Source organism: Cyrtonyx montezumae, unplaced genomic scaffold (assembly GCF_038088225.1).
Source record: "Cyrtonyx montezumae isolate F1298 unplaced genomic scaffold, pur_monq_1.0 scaffold_1, whole genome shotgun sequence".
In the NCBI taxonomy this organism is placed as follows: domain Eukaryota; kingdom Metazoa; phylum Chordata; class Aves; order Galliformes; family Odontophoridae; genus Cyrtonyx; species Cyrtonyx montezumae.
In genome coordinates this window covers 17,891,604-17,915,686 of record NW_027071825.1, presented here as the reverse complement: position 1 = coordinate 17,915,686, position 24,083 = coordinate 17,891,604, and the positions used below count along the sequence as shown (strand labels likewise).

Here is a 24,083-nt window from a genome sequence, read left to right as displayed (position 1 = left end):
GATTCCAAACTGAAGCCTTACTTTCTGTAATAAACATTTAAGGATAGGATTGGCAACATAACATCAAGTGGACATGGCAATAAAGTGATTTGTGATAGTTCAGGGCAAAAAACAACAGAGGAAGTCCAAAGGCATCTAGTGATGTAGCAGCATTACAAATACAAATCAGTTTAAGAATCATGTATATTTTTTGCATCAGAAGAAAGAGATAGACATGACTGTGGCCAGTTTAGAACTAAATAGAGCTCAACAAACATTGAGAATGAAATGAACTTGGTATTTCTAAGGAATTAAATAACAGTTTACCTGCTATAAAAACAGGTATGATATCTTTGACTGCCACTATGTGTTCAAGGCTAATCACCTTCTCTCATGAAAGATACAGTTAGTTGGGAATTTATACCCTCTGGATGGAAAGCCAGAATTTCAACATTTTTGGTTCAGATCACTTGAAGACAATCAAGTACCTCAGCAGAAACAAACTATTCTCTCATGTGTTTTATCTACTGCTTACTGACATTAATTCTGAGGTTTCTAAGGCTTCCACAGTACACCGAAAAAAAAAAAAATCCGTAGGTAAAATCGATAATCATTTTCAAGTTATTTTAATAATCAGGCATAAATATTATGTAATGGGAAATGAGAAGACTGAACTCCTTTAAACTGCTCTAACACATATGTGATTGCCTTTAACAGGAGTTGAAAGAAAAGATGGATGAGCTCCTGCCACTGATCCCGGTTCTGGAGCAATACAAAACTGATGCCAAATTAATCACCCAGTTCAAGGAGGAAATTAGGAATCTGTCTACTGTCCTCACTGGTATTCAGGAAGAAATTGGTGCTTATGACTATGACGAACTACACCAGCGGGTGCTCAGTTTAGAAACCAGACTTCGAGACTGCATGAAAAAGCTCAGTAAGTTTAAGATTTCACGTATGATTTGATCCCTCTGTTGAACATTTATAATTTTTCTCAGTAGAAAGAAATTTTCCTTCATTACAAAGACTGCATCATATTCTGATCTGTGCTATCCTAATAAACTTCAAGAGTAACTCATCTCAAGGACAGTCCTATTGCTAGGTTTGCATTAGCATATCTTAGCAAATCATCTGTTCTACTGTATACAAAAGGAATTATGATGAAAGTTTATAAAAAACAGCAAATTTAAATCTAAGAGCCTTATAACTAATTGGAAAGCTACAGAAATTCTTTCTAAAATGTTCAGGCAGGTATTCCTATTTAAGTCATCTTTAGTTTGTCAGTGTGGAAAAAAGTTGGAAGTAGACTGGAATCAGTTTGGTGTTGTCAACATCATAATGGTGATGCAAATTTTGCTAGTATCTGAGAGGCCACTCCAACTGCACTGCCTTTAGACCTGTAATATCAGTGCTAGGACAGCTATGCCATTCTTTAATCTGCAGTACAACATAATTAGCATTACGTCTAAGGGGAATAAAGCATGACTTTTCTAGAAAATACAGCAATAGTCTATCAGGAGCACAACAACAGGCACCCTCCATCTTCATTGCTATTATACTAACTTTAGTCAGAAAAAGTCAAAATTTCACTACCTCCAAACCTCAGCACTAAATCAGTATCCTCTACCAAAACTGAATGCCTGAAATATTATTAAGCTTCAGCCTCAACTTCCATTACCCAAATAAGGATAACTAATACCTACTACTTTACAACCATAATTAAAAAATGCATCCCCAGAGACTGTACACATATTCTGAGATAACTGAATGGATCACTATTGAAATCTCTGTTGCTATAGCCAACAATCCATCCCCCTGAGAAAGAATAAATACTTACTAAGTTAAGAAAGAACACAAATCAAACAGAAGCTCTAAGATTCCATCATGTGACCAGTATCTCAGTTAACAGGTATGGGATGTTTACTTTCGAAGGCTACAACGTGACATGAAATACATTATTAACTTTATAAGCAGTGCCTTTATTTCTGTGAGGCAATAGTATGCAAAAAATCTAGGTTAGATTACACTCTTAAATTATTTATTGTCAGTATCTTCATTTTAAACTAGAAATAGCACAGTGATGATAGGCTAAAATGCATGAAAGACTTTATAAAACAGAAATTTCTTAAAGTCTTATTTTCCCCTCAGTACTCATAAAATAGCATATTACTGCACTGGCAGAAGGCAGTCAGGAGAAAATAGTTGCATTATAAAATTGCAGCAAGCAATAAAACTCATATAAATAAATAAATAAATAGCATTTTCTGATAGTGTCCCAGTAAGTTTATTAGGCAACAGAAGACCATCATTACATCTTTAATGAGTACCTTATTTTTCCTTGATTTTATGGTATATACCTATAAAACCATGCAGTGAAGCAACTACAGGATAGGACACATTTTTAACACCTGAATGACCAGATGTGTTCATAGGAGGACTCTCTTCTCAGATGTTTCCTAATTCCTTAATTTTCAGCCACATTTCCCCTGAGATATTTTGAATTCCTGCAGCATATTCTCTCTCTCTCTTGATGGACAAGTGTAGAAAAGTTACATATTTTAAATGAATGCTTATGAACAGTAGAGAGATTTTAATGAACTAGATTATTGAGCACACCCATGCTACCAACACACTGAAGATAGACATGATAACCTGTTCCCAATAAATGGATGCTTCCCTGGACATGCTTTATCCTTCACACTCTCTGAAGTCTCTGTAGTGGTTTTAGTAAGGAGGAAATAACTCTCTCCCTAGCATTCCACTTGCTACTCTGTTTGGAATTTGTAACTAAGCTAGTGTTGACAACAAACCAGTGTTTTCACAATCTCTGAGCAGTGTTCACCAAACATCAAGGATTTCTTCAAAATATTCCCTTCAGAGTGGGGTCAGATGTGGGGAAGAGCTGGGAAGGAAAAGAGCTTGGACAGCTGACTAAAACTGGCCAGTGTTTTTTGTTGCCATGTAACAGCATGCTCAGCAATAAAAACTAGGAAAGCTTGCTTTCCAAGGTAGCCAAAGATCAGGGACTTGACTATTTGGGCTTAGATGTTTAAATGACTTTTATTTTCTCCTACCTATAGCAAGGCTAACATTTCTGGCCTATTCCTGTAAGCTCTTCACAGTAGTCTAAAACCAGCTTATCGTGAACAGCTCCTGAACAATAGTTCTGTGCGTTCCAGCCATATACACCACAAGAGATGACCCAGCTGTGACTGCCCGTGCCTTTCTGATGGCCAGAAGCCTGCAGCCATGACATGACACTGGATCTAGCTTGAACCTTCACAGATTTTGTTGCATTTCACAATACAATTACCTAACTTGCATGCGTTGCATGCTTGTTTCCACTCTTGTCCGTAGCAGGTGATTTTCAGCATTATAATGCATTTTATTTGTTTTATTTGTCCTGGCAACTTAAAACAGATCTTCCACTTGCACTGGCAACAATTTCAGTGTTTGTTAGCATACAATAAGCAGTTGTCTTACTCCCTCTGAGATTTAATGATTATCACAGCAGTTGTGATGACTGAAACTTGCTCTTTCTTTTTGGAATAGGAGAAAACTCAGGCTAAAAACTGCTCAGAAATTTAGCCATAAAACATAACAAAGAACATGCAATTAAACACGTAGGGAAAGTCTGTATGATTGCATATACTGCAAGTTCACATTGACTTATGCACATACAGGTCCTTCACCAGCAGACATGAAAGATGTGTGCTTGTATAAGAGAATGCAGGTTGCACTGTAAGTCTGAGACCCTTCTATTCTGTCATAATCTGTTTAGTAAAATGAAAAAAATACATAACCATCCAGAGAAGCCAACACTCTGACAAAGGTTACCAACTGAAATATGAAGACACAATTCAAGTAGGTGTACTGGATTTGTTCGCAGCTATCACTTATCACATAGAAGCTGAATATTTTACATTAAATTTTTTTGTTAAGAGCTTAAAATTAAAAAATTCCACTTATCTAAAGAAATGCTGGTGTATCAGTGACAGAAGAGGCATTAGTGAAGGTGTAAGATTACTGAATGCAGTGGTACCTGCACTCTCAAAGCATCCTTCCCAGTGAAATTTGGAGAGCTTTAATAATACTACTTAGTACAAAACTGTACAACAGAAAGAAGTATCATTATCTCCATCTTGAAGATATAGAAACAAGTCAAGAAGAATAAGTGACTTTCCCAAAGATTACTTGGCAAGTCATTTCTCTCATGCAGTAAGATCCGCAGGCTTCTTAGTAAGCTCCAGTAACTACACTAAAGTGCTTCCCGGATTTGTATTATGTAGGACAATAGGCACACACCCATTTAGAACGGATTCTTTGTTTCTTTGTGTTACAAAGTAATGTTATAACAAATCTGGTCATAATCTGGAGAACAAAAGAAAAAACGGACTTGGAATTGGTTTGAGCAACCACAGGAAAAAAAAAACACGTTATTTTTCCCTCTTTATTACTTGCAATAAATGGAATGCTTATGAACACTTCAGGAAGATGGTTTGGTTGTTTTGATTTTATTTCCTTTCCAAGTCCTAATATTAATCACACTTACTTGGCATATGTAGCAGCCAACCAGCATCCACTTGCATCAGAGACGGAAGATCTTATATCCCTAGCTACCTTTAAAATAGCACCTGTTCAATTTGTTTTTACAACCTTACCTAATAAAGATCTGTGTAACCAGTTACTTATTAAGGAGAGATTTCTAGATACACAGATTTGAACAGAAAAAGTCCTTGACAGTTTCATAAAATAGAAAAATCCAGGCTTGATAAGCAATCTTTTCCTTTGAACTAAATAGGATCACTCACAATCCTATATACCATTTACTTTCTATATTTCCAAGGTAGATTGGTTTATAGACAATAATAATCAAGTATCATGGTGAATCACTTATTTTTAAATTTAAAAAATAAATGAAATGTCACTTTTTTCCCATTCATATGAAACATCCTTTCTTCAAAGACACGGAAACACCTACATCACTGTGTGACATTAAGCCTCTTGGTAAACACACAAATTCCATCAGGAGCTTACTGCTAATAGGTTTGTTATTAATGTCCCCTGAAATATAGACTTTTGGTTAGTTAATAAGGTCATCAACCAAGATCATATTGATTCCCATTATTTCCTCTTAGACAGTCTAATACAACAAAATATAATGGATTAGAAGCTAAATGATACAGCCACAGTTGCTGAATAATTCTCATTTCACTTTCTTAACCTCAGTCAGGACCATAGTAGCAGCTAAGCTGAGTGTATATAACCCCAGGGCAGAGTCAAATGGAGGCCCACACTTAAGCACAGTGGGACATTTTGTGTAGGAGATGCACCTCCTCATTTTTTCTGTCTACCCTTCTCCCTGTTGTTACCCTGTTCAATGGAAAACTCAAACATTCATCAATCCTAACCTTTCACTGAACTTTCTGAAGGCAAAAATAAGTTGCATTTTATGCCTTTTCATTTATTATTGAATGTTATTTGCTCCAACTGGGAAGATATTTTATTAGACTGTATTTTTCTTTACACACAGAAAATGAAAAGGTGCCCTAAGGTACACAAAACCAAAAATAAATACAGGTTTTGTGTTTTGGTTTGGGCTTTTGAGGTTGTTTTCTTTTGTTTGTTGAAGTTGGCATATTTGTATTGTTGCTTAATACAATGAAGATGACGATTCATTTCTCACATTCACCCTAAGCCTGAGTTCCCTGGAGCCTCTATTTAGTTTTGAGCAGTTGGTCTAGAGCGCTGTCTGATGCGGAGGGTTGTGTAATTATTTGCATTAATGCATTTGCTTTTCTAATTTCAGCATGTGGCAAATTGATGAAAATTACAGGCCCCATTACAGTCAAGATATCCGGAACCCGATTTGGAGCCTGGATGACGGATCCATTAGCATCAGAGAAAAATAACCGAGTATGTTAAGACTGAATATATGTGTCCTTTTAGAGTTTTACTTGCTTTATTTTCATCTTTAAAAAGATATCTTTCCCCTAAGAGGGTACTCTCACCAACATGTTTCTTTTACTTCCATCATTTTCACTGCTAAACATCTTCAGAGAGAGATCAAAAGTGTTTGTGCAAAAATATCTAAAGGCAAATGTTAGCTGAGCACATTGTTCCATTTCCTTATATCACGGATGACACAAACCGTGCCCAAAGTGAGTATATATTTTATTTCTTCCTGAGATTTTATTGATCTCAGCTCTTTAAGAACTTAACTAATTTAATACATTACATCAACACCTGTGAGCACAACCTTCCCCCATAATACAACACTGCAGGATTAGGTTCTATATAAGCTGAATACTGGCCAGTGGCCATAATACATGATGTGTTACTGTTTGCATCTGTGACGGGATCCCAGCCTGGCTAGTTATAACAGTCATCCTAAGAGTTCACTTGCGTAAGTAAATTTTGATTTGGAAATGTCTCCGTGATATAGTTTATAGAGTTCTCCATACCTTCATAATAGGAATTTGGACAATATTGTATTTTGACAGACTGCTGTGCACCCAAAATCGTGTTCCAGCTATTCATTTCCAACTTTTGTTTTCTTCCCAGGTCTGGTACATGGATAGTTACACTAACAATAAAATCGTCCGCGAATATAAATCAATTGCAGACTTTGTCAGTGGGGCTGAATCAAGGACATACAACCTTCCATTCAAATGGGCAGGAACTAACCACGTTGTCTACAATGGTTCCCTCTATTTCAACAAGTACCAGAGCAACATCATCATCAAATACAGCTTTGATACTGGGCGGGTGCTTGCACAGCGTAGCCTTGAGTATGCCGGCTTTCATAATGTCTACCCTTACACCTGGGGTGGCTTTTCTGATATTGACCTGATGGCAGATGAAATTGGGCTATGGGCTGTGTATGCCACCAATCAGAATGCAGGCAACATCGTTATCAGCCAGCTAAACCAGGACACGCTAGAGGTGTTGAAGAGCTGGAGTACAGGCTACCCCAAAAGAAGCGCTGGAGAATCCTTCATGATCTGTGGCACCTTGTATGTTACTAACTCTCACTTAACAGGAGCCAAGGTCTACTACTCTTACTCCACCAAAACCTCCACCTATGAGTATACAGACATTCCTTTCCATAATCAGTATTTTCATATATCCATGCTTGACTACAACGCAAGAGATAGAGCTCTCTATGCTTGGAATAACGGACACCAAGTCCTGTTTAATGTCACTCTTTTCCACGTCATTAAGACTGAAGATGACACATAATTCTCTTTCATTTTTCCCTTCTCTCACCTTCTCCATCTCAAAACAGTGTCATTTGTGAAAAATTCTTAATCATCCATTTCTCTGCATTTCTTTTAATTTACATTTCCTTTTCCATTAAGGAAAAGCAACATTTTCTATCATGCAATGCATTTCAAATATGGCTGTACCTGTCAGAAACAACTTGTTGGAAATAGAAACATCATAACTCCTAATTCCACAAGATAATGACAGACTTTGTTGTGAAAAACACTACAGAAGTGGCTAAGGACAGTTTAAAAGATAATGATCTGCCTTACTTTAGAGTCAGAGACTAATGGTGGCTTAAATGCATGAATGTCTTTTTTTACCTCATTTTTGTTTCCAATCTCTTGTTAAACTCCAGGAAATATTTTGGTAATGTAAGACATACTGCACACTGTATTTTTTGTTTATTCTAGAAGAAAGATTTAGGAATTTAATTTACTTGGACACAGAGTACAAGTCATTTTGCCATCACCCAATTTCAGATGTGGTGCTGTACAGTATGTTTTTAAATCTCTTGCAAACATTTTATCAACAGTATGTATTTCTACCATTGTAACCACCATTGTGCAATTGTATCTCTTCACTTATGTGAAAGTAAACTAAGTACTATTTTTTATAAAATATATCGAAGTTTAATTGCAGTTCTGGCTGTGGGTCAGTTGACAGTGGCAAATCTGAGAGAAAATTGTTATTTGTTAGAAAGATGGTTCAGTAGTTTCTTGAGTGCATTATTCCCTTTCTCAGCTTTGCATGGTACACCCTTTCTTACTCACCGTTGGTGCTAACTCAAAAATTTGCAATTTTGAAGCCTCATGTGAAACCTTGCAAGACATTGGCCTCAACACTGTGGCTGCTTTCCAGCAAGGGCAAATAATATGGTAGCTAATTGGTATGCTACAATACCTCATTAGAAATTGGACAGTAGAGGTAATATCTTGAGGAAAAAAGTATTATAAGCCTCATTCTATCTCATCTGAAACCAGTGTGGGGGTGGTGAGGGTTCCATTGAAGAAAAGAATAAGATGCTATTTATTTAGGCATATCTGCAAAGAATCTAACATTAAAAGTACAATAGGCTTTATATTAAGCTGCGTTGTCAAATAAGGCAAAGAGACAAGTACTTGAAACCATGTGAAAAGCCTTGTTCTTCACAAAACCTGGGGTTCTCCACTTTTAGCCTGTTTAAAATAGCTCACAAAAAACCAAGAGCACTTAAAAAGATACTCCTGTTTAAGAACAAGAAAAAAAAAATAAAACAAAAAAGTAATGCACAAGTATTTGGTAGATCCACTTTGATGACATTCGATTTCTTGATTCTTTTAATGTACCAGCAGAGATCACCTTAGAATAATGAAAGCATTCATAAAACTTATGTTCTATACACATTTACAAGTCTGCTTTACAACATAAGCCCACATCACGCGGACACGAACTCACATTGTGTGATTTTTCATACTGGTTGCAAAACAAAAAACTACCTGTGAGGTTTCAAGCACTGATAAAGGGGAAAACAAACAACTAAAACCACACAAAGTCAGTGAAAAGTTAGAATCATAGATTCATTAAGGTTAGAAAAGACTGCTAAGATCATCTAGTTCAAACATCCACTTACTACCAATATTGCCTACTAACCACATCACTGAGTACTACATCTACACACTTCTTGAATGCCTCCTGAGACAATGACTTCAGCACCTCCCTGGACAGACAGTTACAGTGCCTAACCACTCTTGCAGAGAAGAAATTTTTCCCAATATCCAAGCTGAAAAAGTTACTCTACTACCTAAATTTCTCTCCCTTGTCTCTAGTGAAAAAGGGAGCTGTTACCCTTCAAAAATCACTCAGTGGAAACAGACAGACGCTAGGTGAACAGACAAGTTAAACTGCTGCACTCCTGAATCAACTTGCCACACTTACCTGCCTTAAACTGTGACAAATGAAAATGTATGTGACTACAGATTAAACAGGATTTTATGTCATATAGGAATGTTTTATAAAAACGAAATACCCTCATCCTAAAACAAATGCTAACCTTGCCTCCTCGCAGAGTAGCAAAAAAAACAGATTTCTTTTTTGGAAAATATAATGCTCCTAAAAAGTTTTTAGTGAGAAATTAAATACTTTTCTACCATCATTAATACTCATACCTGGAAAAAAAAAAAGTAATTAGTATTTTCCAAATGTAATTACCGTATATACATTAGTATAAGTTGGTAACATTTCTTAGAGTAGTATGAATGTCATTTACTTAGCAATTTAAAGGGCACCATGACTACATCTATTAATGAAAGGAAAGAGACTACTGAAGGGTGCTGAGGATGGATGAATAAGAGAAAGGCACATCTGAAAAGCTAGAGTACTAAGGCTTAGGAGACATAACTAGATAAATCCTGCCCTTCTAAATTAGTAACAGTGCACTGAATTCCAAAACCTTGAAACAAGAAATAATAGCTTGCACACAACAGAACCTGGAGAGACACTACCAAGGGAGCAGCACTGCTTCCTGCTGAGAAACATTCATTTTTCTCTAAATGTGTTGATCATCTAAGTATCTTTTTTTAATAGGAAATTCCAGTCATATTCCCAAAAGGCTGCAAACACCATGGCTTAATATGTGCAATTTTAAGTTTTACAAACTGCTTTCATAACTGAACAGCAGAAGCAGAAATTCTTCATAAAACAGCAGAAACTTACATATTAGCAAGTGAAGTTTTATACTTACAATTGCAACATAAGCTATTTGTTACTGGGATGTCCTGAAACTTGAGGGAAAAAACCCTCTTAAAACACAGGAAAATTAATTGTGGTGCCTACATATATATCTTAGTGACAAATCATAACCTGCTTCAAGGAATGTTAGATTTCCACACCTGGCAGAGAAAGAGGCAAGTGAGCACAAGGCAAGCACTGCATGCTGCATTTCCTGCAACTTCCTCCCTGCAATGGGCAAACCATTCCCCATGGCACAATGGGTGCAACAACTCACTACAGAGAAAGCTCCCTGAACAGCAATCTTCTTTTATAGTCCTTTCTGTCAATTTGTTCCAGTTAGTACTGCCAAGCCTCTTGCTATGCACGCAGGCTGCTTAGCCAGTCCTACCTGGCACAGGCCCTTCCCCAGCAGCAGGTCACGTGATGGCTGTATATTTTACTACACTACTGCTATAAACTTATGCTAGCTATGAATCCAAGCACTTCTCTGACCCATTGTCCCTCAAGATGAGCCAAAAGGGAAGCAGACCTATGGGGATGAACAGCTTTTCCTTGAGACTCCAGGAGAAAAAGAGAATCTAGATCCTGTAGAAGAAGGGACAGACAACATGAAGAGAGTACAAAGAAGTTGTTAGGATGTGCAGGGAGAAAATCAGAAAGGCAAAAGCCCAACTTGAATTCAACTTGGGGTAAAAGAGATCAAAAACTTTGTTTACCAATACAGTAAGAGGAGAGCTAAGGAGAATTTCCATCCTTTACTGAATGCAGGAGGGAACATGACCGCTGAGGATAAGGCTGAGGTTCTCAGTGCCTTCTTTACATCTATCTTTAAAAGTCAGATCAGTTATCCTTGGTATACTCTACTCTCAGAGCTGAAAGTCTCAGATAGGAAGTAGAATAAACCCCCAAAATTCAGGTGGAAACAGAGATCTACTACTCCACCTGGACTGCCTCAAGTCCACGGGGCCAGATGGGATCCACCCAAGGGCGATGAGGGAGCTGGGAGACACAATACCCAAGAAGCTTTCCATCATCTATCAGCATTCCTGGTCAACAGGAGAGGTCCCAGAGGATTGGAGGCTTGCCAGCGTGGCTCCCAACTACAAGAAGGGTCATAACAAGGATCCAGGGAACTACAGACCTAGTAACCTGACCTTGGTGCCAGGTAAGGTTATGAAGCAGATCACATTGAGGAAGATCACATGGCATACACAGGACAGCCAGGCAGCCAGGGTTCATGAAAGGGCAGGTTCTGCTTGACCAACTTGATCTCCTATGGTCAAGTGATCCATCTAGTGGATGAGGGCAAGGCTGTTATGTAGTCCAGCAAAGCCAGTCTCAAACGTCAGACTGAGTAGTTTGGACTAATAACAAACTGAGGGTAATAAGATTTCTCTGGCTAATGAAGAGTTGATATTATGATTTCCTTTTTCTCAAGTCTGTGTCGTAAAATCAAAACCAAAGATCTCTGCCCAGGTTCCATTCCTGCACTCTTAATACTGTTTTTTAATGGCTTTTTCTAATTGTGTTTTCAGCCTTGTAAAAATGTCTTTGTTTTTGACTCGGCTCTTTCAGTCTCAGCACCATGAATTGCTAGTTAATTCACAGTTATGATGAGCTTGTCAGACATAACAGCCTCTAAATGGTTTCTGAAGAAAAAAAAACACTTCAGTTAGCTCTTTTCTTCCCTCCATGAAGAAGAAATCCTAAGGACACTGCACATGATTGCTTTTGTGCTGCCTATACATGCCAAGGTCTGTCTTTCCTACAAACTGAACTGCGGCAGCTCCAGTACAGCTGGACTTTACTAGCTTCATAACATAACAAGAATTAGATGTAGTGCACGGGTTTTATCCAGTGCAGATGCTCCTGAAGCATGGTGGTGTAAGGGATAACCCAGGGCACAACACTTAGCAGAGATCTGCACTGAACCACAGTGCTGCACATTCATGCTGAGAAAGAATAACAGAAATCTAAATGTATTTTAGGCTCCTACGTGTCTGGACTAGCCATAGATGAGAAGCACAAACCTCATCAAAGTATACACAAAAACAGTTGTGTACACCAGGCTAAAAAGGGGAGTAAACATGACAATTTGCACGTACATTGATTTGAGATTTGAAGTAGGACCTGGAGATTCAGAAGCTTCATCCTGGCCCTATGCCCAGCAATGAATTTCACTCTGAAAGACTAAATTGCACTTTTATGGTGAATGTTAATATGCTGTTATTCTAATATTGTGGCAATGTAATGATACAGAGAAGAAAAGCAACACCACATGCAGAACACTTACCAACCTGAAAGACAATAAACACTGCAAAGGATAACATTAAATAAATGAAATTATGCCAGTAGACTTTTTCACAATACATCATCTACCTTAGTAGCACTTAGTTATAGGTATTCAATAGAATATACTAAGTAAACACTATGTCTGCTGATTACTGTTACTATTTACCAAATGCCAATATGCACAATAATTATGAAACTGGGTATTTACTATGCCATGAGACCAGCTCACCAAAAAAAAGAAAAAAATAGAAAATCATATAACTGAGAGTATGGAGCACTGCTGATTCACAACATTAAAGCAGAGCAAGAAAACAGAGACAGAAATGGAAATACTTTACACTACATAGTGTACACAAACTATTAATCAGTACACACAGGGCATCAAATACACCTGAATGACAGAGCAACAAATTTTGATTTTATGTTTTCCTTTCCAAGTTCATGACAAAAACAAAAAAAGCATAACATTGGTTTTATAAATAATATAGATGTTGGTGCAGCTGTAATTACAGGTACATAATTGTGCCTGAATTTCAAGTGGTATTTAAGACTGTCACGGGAGAGAATATAACATCTCTGGGCAATCACACATCAACTGAAGCACTACTAAACAGAAGGAGAAAAAGAGTCCAAGAATACACAGTGTAAGAAAAGTATCACCTTGCAAGTCAGACTACCTCAACCAAAGATGCCACCTTCATCTAGAATGTTTGTGATGTTAAGCACAGACTGCAGCCTGCCATAGTGAGTGAGACAGACACGGACCCCAGCAGCTACCACACTTCAGTGCTATCAGCCCTGTGCAGGTTCATCTTAGGGAAGCTGTAAAGCTCTCAGCACAGCACATATTACTGAAGAACCACAATATTCTCTCTTTGCTTATCTGAACAATCAAAGGAGCCTTTTAAATAAAGTCAAGCAAACTGTATCTTGTAATAAGTTTTATAAGAAAACAATCCCAATTAGCATAAGCAGCTTTATCTGACAGAATAATCCAAAGTTTGCCAGAGATTCATGACACTGTCTAACCTGTCCTCTTCGTGGCACAGCCTCACAGACAGGGCATTTCTTTACTTGTTTGTTTTCTGGCTTCCCAGGAATTAGGTCATGGGTGTCCAACCTTTTGGCTCGCCTGGGCTGCACTGAGTGAAGAGGAATTGTTTCAGGCCACATCTAAGAAGGCTGCTCTGAAAATAATACCTCCTAATTATTTCCGTGGAAACTACAGTCAATACAAAGAGCACAGTAACATAGAGCAAATTCTCAGCTACAAAATATTCTTTTTCAACATAGTCAGTACCATTAGCTATGCCTTTTCTCCAGACATGAGCTAGAGCCTTCAAGCTTTATTCTAATTGGTATTCTTTTGGGTTGCCTTGCCCATCTGCAGTTAACAGGGATTCCTCTGGCCTTCCAAATAACCCATTTCAATTAGCATACATTTACATATATTGGCATTACAGACTGGCTCCACTGTCGTGCTCAGATATTGTCTGAATCTACCCATCACCATGACCAAGCTAGCGTATTGTTCACTGATACAGCTGGGCACATTCCTCAGAAGTTTCTCAGTCCTTTTACAAAGTGATTTACTAAGTTACAAACAAGAGACCTTAGCAGTCCAAGTAATAAGATATAATTAGACACCAGTTGGGTAAATGCTCTATTTTCCATTTCCATTCTTACATAAGCAATATGGTACATTAATTTTAAACAGGACATAAAGGAAAAAAATTCTAAAGAGAAATATTTTAACATCAGTGAGAGTTGTAGAACTCACCCAGAGATACTAGTTATGTGCAAGCTGACACAAACTGCACTTTCCCTTTTGCTTCAGTTCCAAACTGAACAAGAAGCCCCTATTGGAATCACTTTTGGAGAAGTATAATGGCCTGTGAAATAGGAAAGGTCATATTAAGTGATGCATTATTTATTATAGCCTTTAACTCTGACTGCATGAATGTCTGACATAATTAGATTTGAAGAATTATCCGCTATTTGTGGTGCATTCTTCCATTCAGATCTATGAAGACTGAATAAACACATGTGTAAGTATTAAAGAAATGTAAGAAGGTTAACATTAACGACATTGCCCCATTGATTCACATATTTTCCTGTGCTTACTGATTCACTGATCTAGACAGTTGCATGCAATTATGAAAATTGTTATAAAACCCCTCATGACTTTGTGATATACAGAAGTAGATAATGCTATTCTTTTCCATCTTTTCATAACACATAGAGGATAACAGCATTTATTCATTTTTTTCTGATAAGGACAAAAGGTTAAATATTAACACTATAGTTTTATTGAAGTACTTAATTTGGAAAAAAATGTAGAGTGATTTCTGTTTTCTCATTGACTACTGCAGACTTGGTATCAATCTAGACTGCAATCATGAGTTCCTGCAAAGAAAGAATACAGATTTATATTTCCTTGCCAGTGGTAGAAAATACAGTTAAAGAGCTTCCCATGGGTGCCTCTGCATGTTTCTACCTCTCTCCTGAAACTCAGCCTGTTTGATACAATAAATTTATTTGCGGGGTATAATATAAAATGGACAAATGGAATAAGCTAAGGTTAAGTCCAAAAAAGGAGATATAAACAGACAATACATATAGGCACACATACTCATGAGGTAGAAAAATGTGGTACTTTTTTTTGAGCTTTTTGAAATGAAGTTAAACAGGAAAAAAAAAGTTTATTTATTAATATTAATTTATCATTATTTCATTATTAATCATCATTTCATTATTAATTAATCATTAATATTAGTTTATTTATTTATTCAAGTATATTATTTTAGGAAACTATTACAAAATTGGATAGTGAATTGTAAAAAAAAAAAAAAAAAAAAAACCACTCTTCCAGACCTCTATCTTGATTCAATTAAAAATTAAAACTGTACACAGAATATAAATGTTAAAGCAACAAAACGAAAAGCACCTACTATAAACAGCAAGATGCAGTAAACTGATTATCCTGTTTTTGGATAACTTTAAGATAAAGTTGCCTTGGTTAAAAGAAAAGATTTTTACAAAAGCTACAGTAAAAATCGCAGCAAGCTAGTTGTATTTTACTGGTAGACTATCTAAATTTCCTTCACTGACAGTAAGGCTAAGAGAGACAGAGGGGTGCAGATTCCTGTGTTGCTGATTACAGAGGCTGCTACATTTGGAGAGAGGTAAGAATGAGGTAAAGGTCTTATTTTTTTTTTTCTTCAGAGAAAATTCCAATTATTTTCACTTACATTTTTGCTTTTCATCCTTGAAGATACAATAACAATTCTGTGAAAACATTTCCTTTGTCTACTCAGCTTCCAATCTGGTACAATAAAACACACCATAGACAAAAGTATTTCTAGGAACATGCAACAGCACCAAACTCATCCTTCTGAGTTATATTCTAAAAATGCTTTCTTTACTTCAAGCAGTTTTTCCTTTGTTATTTGATCCAGGCCCATCTGTATAAATTCAGCAGAAAAGGCTGAAATATATACCTGGCTCAGTAAAATATATTCAGGAATCTCCTGATCTGTACTAAGTAACTAATAGTTTCTCTGATTCAGCTGACAGAACGCTTTACTGCAATAATATTTTAAAAATTCTTTGCAACTTCACAAAATCCATCCATCAACAATATTGTCTGAGATCCCACCATTCATCTAAAATTTCCAGAGGCACTGAATTATTACCCAGAGAAGAGCATTTTATTACAGTTGGAGAAGTTGATAGATCATAATTGCTAGGTCTTGATAGACAAAAAAGGTGGACAAAAGCCAGCAGTGTGAGCCTGCAGGTCAGAAGGTCAACTATACGCTGGGCCAAACAAAGACGGATGGCTAGCAGGCAGAGGGAGGTGACAGTCCCCACTCTACTCTGCCCTCATGAGTATTGTGTCCAAACCTGGGGCCCCTATCACAAGAAGGATGCAGAGCTGTTGGACTAAGTCCAGAGGAGGGCCACAAACATGATCAAAGGGCTGGAGCACCTCTCTTGCAAAGGAAGTTTGAGGGAGCTGGCCTTGTCGAGCTTGGAGAAGAGTAGGCTTCAGGGAAGCCTCACTGTGGCCTTCTAGCACATGAAGAGAGCTTACAGGCAGGAGGGAGACCAACTTTTCACGTGGTCTGACACTGATAAGACAAGGGGAATGGCTTTAAACTAGAAGAGGGGAGATTTGGGTCAGGTGTTGGGAAGAAATTCTTTACTTGTCAGAGGGTGGTGAGGCACTGGGAAACAGTTTACCCAGAGAAGCTGTGGATGCTCCAATCCCAAGAGGCATTCAAGGTCAGGCTGGATGGGACCTGGCCAGCCTGATCTAGTGGCTGACATCCCTGTCCACAGCAGGAGCCTGGAACCGTATGACCTTTAAGGTCCTCTCCCACCTAAGCCATTCTATAATTTTGTGATAACAGATGTACTGATCACAGCCACTGAGAATTTTGAGAAGATGGTGCAAGTTTCGTAGATATTGTATGATAGTAAAAAAAGGTATAACTAGTTTGGCTTCCAGCTAAGTTTATATCAACACCTAGGTGATTCTGCTGAATCAAATTTGTTACTCATGGATCATAACAAGCATTCATACTCAGGATCACTGCTAATAGTAAAAACACATTGTAAAGAGAAGGTTATTCTTTATAACTGACCAGCTGTGTGTAATTACATTGCATTTTATTGGGACTATCAAGCATAAAGTCAAAGACTATTACATATAGTCAGTAATGAGAGAGAGAATAGATAACTCATAGCCTTTTATAGAAATAAGTCTATAGTATATTTTTAAGAGCTCTGTATTGAGTTTCCATAAAGGCCTACATTTAAATACAGCAATGCTTAGATTGGATTTGCTTTTTGTGCTTTGAGTGGAATCTCTCTATTTTTGTTCATTTTAAGAACTCTAAATGCTAATAAAAATATCTTTAGGAAAGAAAATTCCCACTAGAACTTGAACATTAAGTTAAGCCTTTCTACTGAGAGTATTATTAAATCCCACTAAATCCTATTTTGATTCAGTCAGCAGCAGCTCTGTGCATAAATAGATAGGAAGAATGCTATAAGGGATTGTGTCTGTGAAAAAACTATCATTATCGTTCTCTGGTTCATTCTTTAACAACAAAATAATGTCGATTCTTAAAAATCTAGTTTTTATCTCCCTAAATCAAGACAATACTGACAGTTCTACTTTAATCACTTAAGTACCTGTAAGAACTTCAGTAAGATCAAACACAGAGAAAAAGTCCCAGAGATGAGCACTTTTCCTGCTCTAACTTGTCATGACAGCCCTGGAATGGTCAGGAATACAAGATGAGGGATATCAGATCTGCTTTAAAATACTCTTTAATGAAGATGAAAGACTGAAATAAAAGTGCAGAAACATAAAATTATAAAAAGTATTCCCTTATAAGTTATATTAATTTAATGCATTAATTTCATTTAAAGAACAAGAAAGTGGAAGTGAGTTGTAAAATATTCCAATTTATTTAAAAACAAATGCAAATCAAAATGAGAAGACACCTCTACCTCCATGCATTTTTTATGGAGATTTAATTTGTAGAATAATACCATGCTCCTGAAAAACATGCTGCTTCTGAACTACTAGTGGAAAAAAAAAGCATATTCACTCCACAATAAGATTTGAAATATTGTTATGTATGAAAAGAAGTTCTGACTTCATTAAGCTTGTCATTAATCCAAAAACTGGATTGTTTGGCAGGAATTAGATGCAATACAAACAGCATGTATGGAATTCCAAAGTTCAGGAACTGGTATAGAAACAAGCTGGGAAGTGGCAGAGAGCCATCCTTCCAACCATAATAGTCACTGGACTTAGTTTTCTACATAGATTCTTTCATCCAAGTAAATGACAGATTGTTTCTGCAACACTGACAAAAAAACTGTCAGCCTTCTTACAATCCATTTGCCAACACATTCTTCTCACTCATGCCACATGTAAGACTCTTCAGGGACAGATGCAGATTATCTTCACCTCTGTCTCTGTTCCTCACTAAACTAACTTGATGAGTCTCACACTAAAAAACAAAGTCCCTGAAAGTGCCTATAAAGCATATGGGTGTGTTAAAATTTTCTGTCCCCGACTTCTGTCTCTGAGCCTACATATACTGCTTTAATACTTGAACCTTAATCACTAAATTCATAGCATTCCCCCCCAAAGGATGAAGAGGAAGAGTTGGTCTGGACCTGGCATACATATATACCTTTAGCCAAATCTGTACTCACTCAAATCAGGGTAGGATCCTAAACCAGGAAAACATTCCCAGTTGCCTGATGATGAAACAACAGATTGAGATCTCCTAATCACCTGTCAAAATCACATGGGACAGGCTCAGTAATGATGGGCATTAATTTGAAATTAATCGTGAAATACCACGTTTCACTAAAATATTAAAATCTTTAATATACTTTAATAGTAATCGCTCATCAGAATGTCAAGTGCATTCAGAGCTATTCTCAGACAGTTAATTTACCTCACATGGAGCAATTGTTTCTGATTTAGTCATTTTCCAGTCTGATACAGACTTCAGAACCTGTACTGCTAATTGCATGCTCCACACATTGAAGATTGCAGAGGTTCTAAGAATAGCACCAAATATAACACACTACTTCCTCTCCTCTCTAAAGGTACTTGCTCAACCTCAATGGCCGTAGAAAATATTCATTTCTGTAACAATATGAAAAAGCATTTTGTTTCCCATAATGCAACAAACAGCAGAATTAGAATTCTTTTAAATCATCCAGAAAATGCAACGATGAGGACTGCTCATTTTCAACTCAATGCACTTTATACATTGCTAGTCATGAAAATACAGTTGCCAAAGAATAGAGGGAAAAACTATCAATAACATTTGTTTAAGGAAATTAAAGCATGTTTGTCATAACATAATTTGTATTGTTACTATATAGTACTGTACATGCAGGAAGAATTCAGCAGTTATCTGACATTCTCTGTCGCTTACTGAGAGCCAAGATGCTTCCTTCCAGTGCTTTCAATTCACTGGCTCCCACACAACAGTTTGGGCATGCAGTGACAACACAACCACTGTTCCTGAGGAATAGTAATTTTATTTTTTATGTTAGACACCATGCATTTACACTGTATCTCTAGAGGGAATCAGCAATTTCCTTCATTCCCTGTCCACAGCTCCTTCAGATGGTGAAAGAACAACATCTACCTGGCTAACACAGCAGCTGTGTGCCCTGGTTGCATAGCTGTAACATTTTGAGCTCTCACAACTCAGTTGCTGAAAGCAGTGTCATTATGGGCAATCAGTAGCTTTATTACTTGTAAAATCAGCTTTTGAGTGGGTAACATAACTTTGCCCCTAGCCAATATACCAGTTCCTTGAGGGTTCTCTAGCAAGTGCTGAATAATCCCTGCCAGAGATTTTCCTTTGTTTGGCAGATTTTTCACACAATCTAAGAAAAGTTCAGTTGGAATCAATGTTACTTAACTTGGTAATGAGAAAATTTTATTTTGTCTACAATCACAAACTAAAGACTTGCTTGAACTTAAACGGCTGCTTATAGCACTGCAGATCTCCAAAATGTCAGGGTACAGCTGGGAAACGTAAGGTTATCTTCTGATGAAATTAAAATGAATCATGGAATTGTAGGAGTTGGAAGGGACCTCTAGAGATCATTGAGTCCAACCTCCCTGCCAAAGCAGCTCCCTAGCCCAGGTTGCACAGGTAGGCGTCCAGGCGAATCTCAAATATCTCCAGAGAAAGAGATCCACCACCTCTCTGTGCAGCTGTGCCAGTGCTCCGCCACTGCACTGCCCACACACATTAGTGCAGAACTTCCTATGCTTCAGTTTGTGGCCATTTCCCCTCATCCTATCACCACACACTGCTGAGAAGAATCCAGCCTCATCCCTTTGCCTCCTGCTCCTTACATATTCATAGATGTAGATCAGATCCCCTCTGGCTCTTCTTTTTTCAAGGCTGAACAGACCCAGGTCTCTCAGCCTTTCCTCATAAGTGAGGTGTTACACACCCTTTATTACCTTTGTAGCCCTCCACTGGACTCTTCTGAGGAAATCCCTGTCTTTTTTGTACTGGAATATTTTGAAAAAAATTCTCATCTCCTTTTAAACTTTTGAAATGTGGAGCCTAGAAAATTACAGAGAACTCGTCAGTTTAACCTCTTTCCCTTAGCAAACAGGGGAACAATTCCAAGAAAGAAAAAACATCTAAAAAATTCAGTCCCCATAATTTTGTGAAGAATAATGTCAAACCAATTTCCATGTATGTCAGGGCAAAAGACCTCCTAGACATGGAGACAAAAAAAATTGAAGTGATGCATCTGGATTTCAATCAAGCAATTGAGTTTTGCATTTTTCTCATAAGAAACCTCAAATAATACACAGTAAAAAATTAGACTACTGTAAAACAGGTACATAAATAGCTGATGGACTAGACTTGGAAATCACTTGTCAGTGTTTCACTCTTGAATTGCAAGTGAGATTTCTCAGGGGTCAGCTGATTTGATAGACTGCATTACAGAGCTAAAAAAAATGGAAAAGTAAAGAAACTGTATGAAATGCATAGAATAAGCATGAGTATAAAGCAATGTTTTCAGTTTACAATAAAAGTACAGGATGGAGATGACTGCAAAATAAAATAAGGAGTGATCCTTGACCTCTAGCTGAAAATTAAAACTCTCTTGCTGTGAAGAAACATTTACTGTACTAATATACATGTTGGTACATGCCATATTCAAGTCAATGTGTTAGACAAATAAATGAAAAAAATCTTATGAGCTCTGGAAATTGACCACATTAGCTTTAGATGCAAACCAACTGGACAAAGTCCAAAGACCCTCAGGTCATCTGAAATATAGGAAATACATCTTTGTATGAGGATATTTATTATAGGAAATAAATCTTTGCTTGAAAGATATAATACAGAAGCCTATATGGGAGACAAAAAGTTAAGGACTCCCATGCTGATGTGATTGTAAGAGAACAGGAAGTACTTCACTGCAGGCAAGACAAGTAACAAGCGTAAATTGCAGGATTTAAGTTAGATGTTATGTAAGATACAGATAAACACTGTAGAGAAATTAAATAGATAAATCACAAAACTACTGTCTCAAGCCTATTCTTTTATCCTTCTGCTAGTGAGTAGTCAACCCTTATGAATTGCAAAATGCGTGAGTTAACGCAAAAGAAAAACTTACAGACATGAAAAGTATGCCTAGCTCACTAAAGAGCTGCAAAAATCTCAATGCCTTCTACAGTTTGAGGAATTTATCCTGTAAGATGCAAAACAGTTTTATTTGCATTTTCCTTCATAGCGTGAAGTGTATAAGAACAGGCAGATTAAGAAATATTTTACTAAGTACATAATCTCCACAACAGAAATTACTGTTAATAGCAGTAGCTACAGAGTTGGTGGGGGGTTGTTTTTGTTGTTGTTGTTTGCTTGCTTTTGTGTTTTTTTTAACCCAACAGAATAACAAAGAGGGAATCTGTAATGCTTTGTTTTTCATTTCTTTTTATTTTCTAAAATTAGAATCATAGGTGTATTTTGAAACAAGGAAAAGGCAATCTTTGTGGTGTTTAATAGACTTAAAGTTGACTGTGCTACAATTCTCAGATACCTTTGTTCTCTGATACTATAAAAGCAATAACAATCAAGAAACATATAGTGTTAAACTGATAATTTTTTTTAAGCCAATAACTATGTGTTGGTTTTTTTTCTCTTTATTGTTAATTTTGCATGAGATCCAGTGTTCTTCCATTTTCTTTGGTACTCAGAAAGCAATATCCTGGTAAGAACACTGATGAAAACAGTAATTGAGTGAACTGTCTATGAATCTTAGCCCTTTGCTGGTCTAGCAAATACATGGCATTACAGAATAATTGTCTCTGCTTTGCAGTTGCAAAAAGAGCAAGCAATACTTCACAGATAAAGACAAAATGCAAGATGAAAGTAAGAAACTATTTTTTCTGTACTATTTGAAGAACTCAAGCCATGCTCTGCAAGCTTTATCAATTTTGCCTATTATTTTGCACATTTACTATCAAGTAATTTCAAATGACATAAGGCAGAGGTCTATCTATTCAAAACTGATGAGATTTCTGTTACAGAAGATTTACAATAGCTTATACTTTTGAATCTGTATGCAGAAAATACTCCTCCTAGTAGATTTAAATGCACATTGCCAACTAGAATTCCGTAATTTGAATTATTAACATAAAACATATTTTTAGGTAATAAGCTGACTAAAATAATAGCAGGACAATATTTATATGTGAAATTCAGCAACTTAATATAGCATATTTCACAGGTAAGTATTTGATAAAGAGTTTTGAAAAATTAGAAATATGCTAAAACATTGTGACTGTACAGTGAACATTAAGAAACAAAGCAGTGGTTCCCATTTACATCCCTTTTTACAATGGTTTGAATCAGAAAAGACTGAATGGGTCATTTTGTTTATGTACTTAAGCTGCTGCAGTTATTTACAAAGCAGGCATCCCAGTAAAAATAAGGCAAAACTGAATTCTGATGCAAACATCCCTACTTATAGCTGAGATGGCTATGAGGTTCTGGAAGCTGCTGGGACAGCTGCTGCTGCTGCCAAAGGGGGGGCTGCACGCAGGCAAAATCCAAGAGTGCCTGCGGTCCCACCACACTACAGCAGCTGGAAACTGATCATAGCTTCCTCTCCATTTTCCATCTGATTGTATTATCTGACTCCTCACTGGGAATATGAGCTCAACTACATCAACAGCAGCAAGAAGTAACATTGTGCTGTGCCTGGCACTGTACTGAATCTAACTAGCCATGACTCTACACAGACCTTAACTTAATCTCAGAGTACAACATTCAGAGCAATTAGCAAATACCAGAGTTTAAACAATTAAATGTACAAATCAAGCCCCTGCAACGGTGGTGTCACGGTTTTAAACTTGCTTCCCTAACCCAGCAATGATGCCTTTGGACCTCTCCTTTATGTCATACTGCCCCATACTAGTGTTTCATTGATGAATAAGTGATAAATCTATATCACAGATTGCAATTATAAAGATTACACCCTGAATGCTTAACCAGAGCAAGAGCATGATGCTTGTAGGCATCATGTAAACATAGCAAACATCTCCATTTAGTTCTAATTTAGGATCCTCTGGATTTTTTGTTAATGTTGACAACCAGCCCTGATCAAACTTCACTTAAACATATACCTTTGTCTGCTCGTGCATGACAGTCTCTGCAAGTGCATATTCACACCTACCCCTACTGCTTGCATTTAAAGGTTAGACTTTAAGACCGTCGGGGAGACTTTCTTCCCTCTGTCACCACTGCTCGCTTGTAAAACGGAAACAGAACAACTTCAGTTTTCATCCTTTCCTTCATCCAGAAGAGCATAAATACTGCATCTTCAAAATTTCTTCAGGTAGTATCAACTCTGTAATTGATTTCTGTATGCTGACTTTGCTCACTACAATATTTTTGCAAGGACAATAACAAAGGTTATCATTTAGACCAGATACTCCTCTGCAAAAAATCATTGTAGTAAATGCTAAGGGATTTAATTTAGTAGTTTAGTGGGTAGGGATGGTGATAGGAGGATGGTTGGACTAGATGATCTTGTAGGTCCTTTCCAACCTAACGTACCGATGAATCTATGAAATCTTGATAAAATGAGTAACCACTAAGGAGCCTAATTCTCCTGAATTCAAGCAATAAAGACAAAAATATTCAATATTGGGCTCAGGTACTTTGTTTTCTTTAATCGATGAATTATGAAGACATGGGAATAATTAGCTCTATTTAAGATCCTTTTGATTTCAAAATATTTGACTT

The 24,083-nt window shown here is 37.0% G+C and overlaps 2 protein-coding genes across 2 annotated transcripts in view; one reads left to right on the top strand and one right to left on the bottom strand.

Moving 5' to 3' along the window:
* Window positions 1–7,881, top strand: part of OLFM3 (olfactomedin 3) — a 47,095-nt gene extending 39,214 nt beyond the window's left edge. Inside the window, exons 4-6 of the mRNA XM_065746594.1 lie at window positions 697–916; window positions 5,789–5,895; window positions 6,544–7,881. Of these exons, the coding sequence (XP_065602666.1) occupies window positions 697–916; window positions 5,789–5,895; window positions 6,544–7,221 (1,005 nt within the window). The 3' untranslated portion in view covers window positions 7,222–7,881. The remainder of the gene's footprint in view (window positions 1–696; window positions 917–5,788; window positions 5,896–6,543) is intronic.
* Window positions 1–24,083, bottom strand: part of SLC30A7 (solute carrier family 30 member 7) — a 508,373-nt gene that overhangs the window by 298,965 nt on the left and 185,325 nt on the right. The gene's annotated exons all lie outside the window — the stretch shown is intronic.